The 10,021-nt window shown below is 46.1% G+C and overlaps 1 protein-coding gene across 3 annotated transcripts in view; it reads right to left on the reverse strand.

Moving 5' to 3' along the window:
* Positions 1 to 9,660, reverse strand: part of THEGL (theg spermatid protein like) — a 44,654-nt gene extending 34,994 nt beyond the window's left edge. Inside the window, exons 1-2 of one of the 3 annotated variants that reach the window (XM_043545251.1) lie at positions 9,467 to 9,660; positions 7,741 to 7,820 (exon numbers count right to left, since the gene is read on the reverse strand). Coding sequence is in view for 2 of the 3 variants with exons in the window: in XM_037896534.2 (XP_037752462.1) it covers positions 1,155 to 1,233 (79 nt within the window). In the remaining variant the exon portion in view is untranslated. Of the gene's footprint in view, positions 1 to 1,154; positions 1,600 to 7,740; positions 7,821 to 9,466 lie in introns of those variants that run through there. The other 2 variants (XM_037896534.2, XM_043545250.1) reach the window with 2 other exon arrangements.
* Between the last annotated feature and the right edge of the window lie 361 nt (positions 9,661 to 10,021).

A 10,021-nucleotide genomic window follows, 5' to 3' on the forward strand; every position in this document is an offset into this window, starting at 1 on the left:
TGCTGGCTCCACCTGGCAAAAGAGTTACATGCAGGGGTGAAAGTAACTCAGGACACTTACCGGAACGGGGCCAGGGCGGGGGGGGGGGGAGGCAAAAGGGTGGCGACCTCAAAGCGCAGCAGGGTCCTTTGCCACTGCAGCGCTTTAATGTCCCTGCCCCTTTTACCTCCCCTGGCAGCAGCCCTGCCAGTACGGACCCTACCAGCAGGGAGAGGCAAAAGGGGTAGGGACATAAAAGTGCTGCCATGGCAGCGCTTTAATGGGGGCTGGGTACGGGCGGTGTGGGTTCTTAATGATAAGCCGTACCAGCCCGTACCGGCTCACTTTCAACCCTGGTTACATGAGCAACAAGGGGAAATTATCATTGGATGTAACGGTAACGTACAAGTCCTTCTTTGGCTAAGTCTAATAATCTAGTATGTGCTTTAACTAAAACTTCAAGGGAATTTTTCAGAGCCTTAGGTAAGCAGTATTATATAAACTGTACAAGACAAAGTACGAAAGGAATAGTGCCATTTTCAGAACTGGGATGCTTGAGAAACAGGAAAAATCCAGGGCCAATGATGTATGTTGTAAAGGCAGAAGTGAAGCAAATGATACCATACTTGTGTAATTATTGGGAAACAATGCATTATGAGGACCTCAAGAAAAGCAAATCTGCAGATGGTGTGAGTTGTTATAATTAATTTCTTCAGACACTATTATTTCAACACCACTACTGGAGTCTTTATAGCTGAGGCTCTTATTTGTTCCACATCCTTTTAATCTGTTACCAAACACTATTTTTTACAAACTGATAGAAATCAGCTTTAAATATTCATTCCAGGCAGTAGCCTGGCATGTAAGAAGAGCAAAGCAGAGAAAAGAACACTGGTATTGCAATGGTGGGATTTCTTTGCAATTCCTAGTTGATTTCTACATCATTTAAGCTGTACGTTAAAAGGAAGTTGCTAACCCTTTCTTCTACAAAGACAACTTTCCAAATGCACTTTTGCACAATTAAGCCAGCCTTGCAGAATCTGTGCCCAGCTAGACAATTGCAACAACAAAACATGTAAACTGCTCCCCCACTTCACTCAAATGAGAGGTTTACTTAATTATTTTCCTGAGATCGATACAGTGCTGGAATCAGGTGTTTTTAAAAAAACACTTACCTTTCCCTTTGGAGACCAACAACCATGAATCACTGCTTGGGAGGCATGAGTGCCATATCACTCTCCCTGCTTCTTCCATCTACACTTGTGAAGTCGTATTATTCCCTGTAGCCCAGAGACTTGGAAAAGTGATGCCTAGGTTATGACCACAGTATTAGCAGACTAGTTGCAGACAGAGTGTTGTCATATCCAGTCTCACAGGCTTGGAGAGCAGAACTGTGTCAGGATTTCCTCCCACTTACATGAACAATGATGATTATTTCCATTGAGGTGGCACCAAAGGACCCCAGTCAAGGATCAGGGCCCCGTTGTCCTAGGCGCTGTACAGGTGAATGACTGCATATATGTTCCATGTGACCCAAAGACAACTGATATGGACGTAGAGGCAAAGTGAGGACAGACACATGCATGGAATTAAACGGCAGGCTGCAACTTTTATTGAACAAGAAAGGGGCGCTACCCGCCCATCACCCACACTCTCCTATACCAGGCATTAAATTGGGGGTTACAGGGCTCCTTACCATATAGCCCATAACGAGGCTCTCCTCAGCCCACTCCCCAGGACTCAGTTCTCTGAGTCCTAGCACCCTTCCCCGCATGAGGGGGACAGATGGTGCAGAAGGATAAGGATCTCGGCCCATGTCGGCCACAAGTCCTTATCTCAGCCCACAAAGGCCAAAAGGTCTCATCTTATCACATAAGCCTGAGGCCCATCACCCAAATCCCAGATATTTTACCTCTAGAAACCGTTCACTTTGTTCTATTAATCGCACTGGAAACCAGTCGCAAGTTGCAATGAGTAAACACCAGCACCTCAGTACTGCAGTTAGGTGTTAAGCGCGTTCCTATTCAACCCACTATGGCTTGCAGGTGCTGCAAAGAAGGCCAAAAAAACCTCTCTGATCCTCTGCCAATTGGCCTATGGGAGAAAAATTCATTCCAGACCCCCTAAACAAGCAATTGGCTACACCCACAGCATCGATCAGGCCAGGCTCCCACTCCTAGTTCAGGGGGTAGGGTGGGCTGCTGGAACGGAGCTCAAAGAAGCTCCACGTGGCTCCTGCACCCTGGGAAGTGGGGAATGCTGGCCAATCAGCACCCCTCTCCTCCAGCTGGCCAATAGATGGCAGAGACTCCAGGGGGAGGGGCTACCTATTGTCCCTTGGCCCATCAAGTTCCCCCACCCATTGTTGTGGGTGGTGGCATTTCACACCATCAAGGAAATCTAAAGTTGAGAGAGGAGACTCGTCCTTATTGCACCTTGTTGTGCATAAGTACACTACAGAGGCCGTGACGTATGCATTATCTTAGGGAGATGAGGTCCCTAGACTTGCTTTTGTGGCATTCAGTAACATCCTTTAATGTCCCTTTTTAATTAATTTATATAAGCGGCCAAGCTTCCCTGCCTCTTGGTTGTTGAAGTGAGGTTTTGCTCTGGAACACGACCATGCAGAAATGAGAGAATCTCTCTCTGATTTCCATATCAATTGTCCTCAGTTTCTAGGTAAAACATATGGCTCTGGCTACTCCCAGCTGCTCAGCAGAGAAGACGGATTCTGGCTGGGAAGGACTGGCAGAGAATTCCCCAGGTGTAAGAGGATTCTCTGACGGGAGGACTGAGGGAGGCAGAACCATTCCTGCACCAGCTGACCTTGTTAAGAACTTTACGTAAAGGCTGTAATGCTTGAGCAAGCCCCAAGCAGCTATAGCTTCTGCTGGGGCTGGCTGGCACTGGGCTAAGACACCACTTGGGCCTCATTCCCCCCTGCACTCAAGCAAAGCTTAGGGGCCGGGGAGGGGGAGAGAATCCTGCCAATTGTTTTTCTAACTGCCAGCTCTGCACATTCCACTCAGATCCTAAAGCCAAAGTGGGCTCTTTCTGATGGCTGCATCACCCTCAGTCAGCCTCTGCTGCAGGGAGCATGACCAGTGTGCAAGTAAAATCAGCCAGGTGCTCAATTCTGTGAGCAGGGCCATCCCCAGGGTGGGGGCGAGGCTGGATGGTCCCACATGGGTGAGGAATGAGTGGCAGGGTCATGCTGGATTGAGGAGTGTCCTGTGACTGAAGAGATGAGGGTCGATGACTGGAGTGGGTTGAGAGTCTGTGAATATGGAGGCTGAAAGAAGGGGCACCTGGCTTTCACAGAGTGATATCTGAGAACAGGGTCACATAATTGTGACCAGGCTAAGGCAGGTGCTGGTGTAAAGACAGGCTTCCTCTTCCCTGGAGGAGAGGGTTAGGAGCAGCTTTCTGGCTCTGACAAGCACCGAGCCAAGGCCCCTGCCCTTAAGCAGGAGACAGCCTCTCTGGTTCCTGTTTCCATGTGGTGAGCACCCCCCACTTCCTTCAGGTACTCAGCTGAGACTGTAGCTCCAGCCAACAACTTCACAGAGCTCCCATCATCCATCAGCTGAGTTTGTAAGTTACACAAACCATGGCTAAGGCTCTCATGGAACCTGCAAACACTATAGCCACTATACATATTACTCCTAATGGCCACAAGGCTGGATTCTCCTCATGCTTACACTGGTGTTATGCTGTTGTAACTCCATTGACTGGAATGGGGTTACTCTTGACTTAGACTCATGGAGCAGGAGAAAAATTAGGCCCATAATCTCCTCAGAGACCTTAGTATAACTTCCAGAAATAAAAAATGTGGGATTGCCTTGCATCTTGAGGAGTCCTTTAGCCTTGTGCAAAGTGTGTGCAAAGCACCACCAGTCTGAGCTGGGAGCACTTCACACCAGTTCTGCACAGGAATAAATAACTCCACAAGGTGAAACAATGGAGAGAATCGGACCTACCTCTAAAATTTTCAACGCAGCCTTAGTAAAAATAGTCCTATGCCCGAAGTCTCAAAAGTACTACTAAATACATTCCTAAATGTTCTTCTTCTCTCAGTTATTCTATTTTGTATCATTAAGTAAAAAAATGCATGCTGGAAGCTTTTACAAAAAAGGAAAGAATGCTTTTTTAAAAAGTCTCTTATTGCAAAAATGATGAGCCTCCAGCTCCTTGGGTTAGAAACCGAACATGAAAAACGTGAGGAGGAAAGAAACATCTTCTGAAGAAGTTACACAGTTGTTTGTGTGCACATGGAGAACTGGGCTTACAACCTTAGCTGTGGAGTAATGTAGCTCCACACCTCAGTGTCTAGTATCTGATGGAAAAGCTTGCCCTCTGCTGGAACGCTTTATCAAAAGTCATGGTCAAGGTAACATTGTACCAGACATGTGATATAGGACAGAAATGAACACTACTTACTGTTCAAGCAGAAAAGGAGGGAGAGTCAAGACAGTGCAACATTCAAGCGTTATTCCTTCCTCTATGTATGCTGTTCTCTCATCAAGCACTTCCTGTGTATCTCACCTAAAGGTTTACGATCCCCTGATGATAACCTAGGCAGGCCTAGTTTCTTCAGATACCTCAGCAAGTGCCTGGGCGTTAGCCTGGCTCCCCCAAACAACTCCCACCTCTCTTTCGGGGCAGAGGGATAGCTCCATGGTTTGAGCATTGGCCTGCTAAACCCAGGGTTGTGAGTTCAATCCTTGAGGGGGCCATTTAGGGATCTGGGGCAAAAATTGGGGATTGGTCCTGCTTTGAGCAGGGGGTTGGACTAGATGACCTCCTGAGGTCCCTTCCAACCCTGATATTCTATGATTCTTGAGAGAGTGTTCCTTTTTAAACGTCAGGATCCTTTTGCTCTCCTGGGTCCCTAGGCTTTTCCCCATTCTGGCATGGTCTCTTGGCAACCCTCAAATGCTTGCTGAAAAGTGCCTTACCGTGAGCCATTTTTTTTCCTTCCTGACAACCCCCTAGTAAACTAAACCAGAATATTCGCACAGCAAACATCCTGCTAACCAGACCAAGACACATTCATTGCTGCAGGCACCACCAATTTGGGAGACTTAATGTACCTTTCTACACACAATGCATCATTTGAAAGCTTATTATGTCCACTCTAACATGAGCTGTCAAGTGGTGCCATCACCACAGAAATAGGGATAAACAATGTGTTGAAATATTAGCATTTGTTTTTGTTAGTTTAATGACTCTATGAATTATTTTCAAGACATAAAATTAGATTTCTTTGTGACCTCAAAGCATCATAACAAAAAGGGTAAAACAAAATCTAATAATAAATGTGCACAGGTATCATTAAAATGTAATCACGCTTGTGACATTTCTAGTCATTATCTAGTTCACCATTATGGTCTCCGTGGAGAGTGCATGGGATTCGAGAGTCTTCCTTGCTGGGGCAGCACGCAGTTCTGTGCAGGGAAGATTGCGCCTGTAGTCAGAACAGATGACTGTGGAGCAACCTCTACTGGCCGAGGCACAAACAAGGTGCTGTAGAAGCTCAGATGCCATCGGGCCCTTGAATACAGAAAGTAGTTCACTATCTCCATTTTCCCCATCCATGTTGCACTGGTGAGCCAGTATCTGGCTTACCTATGTGCAAAGGTGTCCAAATCTTTGTTTGCCAACATGCTCTTTTGACTTGTTCTTCTGAACTATCCTCACATGGTGGGAGTCTGGCCAGTGACCTGTCCTTTTTGATGGCTAGATTGAGGCGCAAGCAATGTAGGTCTCAGAGTCTCCTTTTTCGCTCGCTCTGGTCTTACAGCACTGCTACCAACTTCCTTGCTGCAGAAATTGCAGCTTGTCCGTCACTCTCACAATTTGACAAGATCTCTGAAGCAGTAAGCTCCCTTTCTTTTGACAACATTAAACAGATTTTTTTCCCCAATACCAAACAAGGATAACACAAAATCACAAGCTGTTAATGCGTGTATAGCATGACATATGCTGCAGAAATCAGGAGTGAGTGCGTCACAGATTGCATGTACAGGCATGAAGCGATGCTTGTCAGTTCTGCTGGTAATGGTGCCTGTTTCAATCCACACATTATCTCTGTGTTCCATTTTTTGAAAGCAGTGAACAGCAATGACCAAAACATCTCTATCAGGTGACTTAATTACAATGGTTTCTTTGACATCAAGAGACCCAAAGAGTTTTGTCTGCATGAAGTGCCGTCTGATTGAGCTGATGGAAGAAAAGATCCGAGGATTGGAGATGCAGGTGGAAAGTCTGGTTGAGTTTAGAAGGGGGTTCGAGCGAATTATGGAGCAAAGACATGAGGCGGCTGAAGGGAAAAGCTCAGACTTGCAGATGGAAGCAGGACCAAAGAACTCTGAGGTGAAGAAAATTGACAGTGGAAGCATGTGACTAAGAGAACCAGGCAGAAGAAAAGACGGGCTAGTGAAGGAGAAATAGAGCTCAAGAACAGATTTTCAGAGTTGGAAAATGAAGAAGGGGCTCAGCAGGTGGTCACTGAAGGTGGAAGGGCAAGGAAGAAGAGAAGAGCGGCTAGTCCTATTGGAAAAGGGAAAGAGTCAATGGAGACTATACCAAATATGAGCCCCAGGAGGATACAGGATGGGTTGAAGAGGATTACAAGGGAGAATAGGAATGGAAAGAACTTGCAGCCAGAGGGAACAGGGGATAGACCAGAGAATCGCACCATCACCAGGAAAAGGTAGGTCTACGTGATCGGGGACTCCTTACTGAGAAGAATGGACAGGCCTGTAACCAGAGCTGATCCAGAGAATAGAAGGGTGTGCTGCCTTCCAGGTGCTAAGATACGGGATGTGGACCTGAGGTTGAAGAGGATCCTACGGGGAGCGGGAAAGAATCACCTGATTGTCCTTCATGTGGGAACAAATTTTACTGGTAGATTCTCGCTTGAACGTATCAAGGGAGTCTATGCCAGGTTGGGGAAGACGCTCCACCAGTGGCGAGTGCACCCCGTAACAAGTAGGCAACCCCATCGTTTCGCCAGATTGGCTTAGGAAAGGAATTTTGACCATCAGCCAATTTAACATGGCACTTTCCTCCCTTTTACAATATTAAAATTGAGGTCCAATCTAGAGCCTAAGAAGGAGTGGCAATATTCCCAAATTAGACATGCCCTCTCCCATCTGTTTGGCCCCATGCCTGAGCTAACCTGACTCACCTGAACTGCTTTCATTCCTCCAAATATTATCCAGATTGCCAAGATTTATGGCCATATTATATGCACACAGGGCCAGCAAATTTGAAATAAACATGAATACCCCAAAAAGAAATGGGAGGAGAAACTAGGATTGAAACCAATTGAAACAAAATTTAGCCAGTGCTCCTTAGATCTCCATTTAAGCTTAATCCATCCAAAAATCATATGGCGTATGCATTGGACCCCTCTACAACTGATTGAAACAGCTGCTGCTAAATCAGACAAAGGTTGGTGCCATGATTCAGCAGGTGCTAACTTAACACATGTACTCTGGGAAGGCTCCTACACCAGGCAGAAGTGAATGGCAGAGTTAATTTTTTCTGATCAAATAAAATTTGTTACAAGCTAAACAGGTAATTTAAAACCTAATGGATGTTAATTGGAAGCTGAATAAAGTTAAAAACTTTGGCTAAGCAGAGTGTTAATAATTGCTGAAAGACTAGCACTACAAACATGGAAATCCAAAAGGGGACCAAAGACTGGAGCACAGACATGGTAAACTGGTCCCCCATGGAAAGAATCATACACACCTTAACAGCAATAGCCAAGAACAACTCTCCGCCATGTGGGATGCTTTCCTGCAAGTAGCTGGATGATCTTATTAATAGGGCTGTCGATTAATCACAGTTAACTCACGTGATTAACTCAAAAAAATTAATTGCAATTAAAATAATTTACTGTGATTAATCGCAGTTTTAATTGCACTGTTAAACAAGAAACTACCAATTGAAACGTATTAAATATTTTGGATGCTTTTCTACATTGTCATATATATCTTGTATTCTGTGTTCTAATTGAAATCAAAGTGTATATTTTAATTACAAATATTTGCACTGTAAAAATGATAGAAGAAATAGTATTTTTCAATTCACCTCATACAAGTACTGTAGTGCAATCTCTTTGTCCTGAAAGTGCAACCTCCAAATGTAGATTTTTTTTGTTTGTTACATAACTGCACTCAACAACAAAACAATATAAAACTTCAGAGGGTATAACTCCACTCAGTCCTACTTCTTGTTCAGCCAATCGCTAAGACAAACAAGGTTATTTACATTTACAGGAGATAATGCTGCCCTCTTCTTATTTACAATGTCACCAGAAAGTGAGAACAGGCATTTGCATGGCACTTTTGTAGCTAGCATAGCAAGGTATTTACGTGCCAGATATGCTAAACATTCGTATGCCCCTTCATGTTTCAGCCACCATTCCAGAGGACATGCTTCCATGCTGATGATGCTCGTTAAAAAAATAATCTGTTAAATAAATTTGTGATTGAACTCCTTGGGGAGAATTGTATGTCTTCGGCTCTGTTTTACCTGCATTCTGCCATATATTTCATTTACAGCAGTATTGGATGATGACCTAGCACATGTTGTGGTTCGTTTTAAGAACAGTTTCACTGCAGATTTGACAAAATGCAAAGAAGGTACCAATATGAGATTTCTAAAAATAGTTACAGCACTTGACCCAAGATTTAAGAATCTGAAGTGCCATCCAAAATCTGAGAGGGACGAGGTGTGGAGCATGCTTTCAGAAGTCTTAAAAGAGCAACACTCAGACGCAGAAACTGCAGAACCCAAACCACCAAAAAAGGAAATCAACCTTCTGCTGGTGGCATCTGACTCAGATAATGAAAATGAACATGCATTGGTCCGCACTGCTTTGGAAGGTTTTCGAGCAGAACCCGTCATCAACATGGACGCATGTCCCCTGGAATGGTGGCTGAAGCATGCGCATCTGGCACGTAAATATCTTGCGACGCCGGCTACAACAGTGCCATGAGAACACCTGTTCTCACTTTCAGGTGACACTGTAAACAAGAAGTGGGCAGCATTATCTCCTGCAAATGTAAACAAACTTGTTTGAGCGACTGGCTGAACAAGAAGTAGGACTGAGTGGACTTGCAAGCTCTAAAATATGACATTGTTTTATTTTTGAATGCAGTATTTTTGTACATAATTCTATATTTGTAATTTCACCTTTTAAGATAAAGAGATTACACTACAGTACTTGTATGAGGTGAATTGAAAAATACTATTTCTTTTGTCTTTTTACAGTGCAAATACTTGTAATCAAAAATAAAGAAAAAGTGAGCACTGTACACCTTGTATTCTGTATTGTATTGAAACAGATATATTGGAAAAAGTTGAAAACATCCTAAAACATTTAAATAAATGGTATTCTATTATTAACATTGCGATTAATAGTGCAATTAATCACGATTCATTTTTTTAATCGCTTGACAGCCCTACTTACTAATGCCGGGTTCTGGTGGCGTGTGAATGGCGCTCTGCAAAGCCCTGCCCCAGAGCTCTGCACGCTTCGGGGGCCAGCCGAGCCGAGCCCAGCCCCAGGCGCCGGGGGGGGGGGGGCAGGCTGGGCACGGCCAGTCGCTGCCGCTCTCCGTACAGCTGCACCCGGAGCACGAGCGCGGCCGAGGGAAGGTGCCGCTCCCCGGCAGGGCGGCTGCAGGTCCCGGTCCCGGTCCCGGTCCCGCCCCGCGCAGGGCCGTGCACCCACCTGGCTGCCGGCCCGCCATGCTGAGCGCCGGACCCGCTCCGCGCCCGCCGGCCCTGGCGCGCGCCCTGCCGGCCGCCGCCGCGCGCTCCGCTTGGCGCCGCTGTTTGTCCCGGTCGCCAGGGCAACCGCGTTCTCAGCCACAGAGATGGGGCGGCGCGCGCCGCTGGAGGTGTGTGGCGCGAGGGCAGCTCGCGCACTGCAGCGCCTCGTGCTGCTAGCAGCCGGCTTGCAGCGCCCCCGCGGCCGGAGCTGGGGCCAGGGGCACCGGCTGGGCTCAGAGCCCCTGCGGCC

The sequence above is a fragment of the Chelonia mydas genome, chromosome 4 (assembly GCF_015237465.2).
Source record: "Chelonia mydas isolate rCheMyd1 chromosome 4, rCheMyd1.pri.v2, whole genome shotgun sequence".
In the NCBI taxonomy this organism is placed as follows: Eukaryota; Metazoa; Chordata; order Testudines; family Cheloniidae; genus Chelonia; species Chelonia mydas.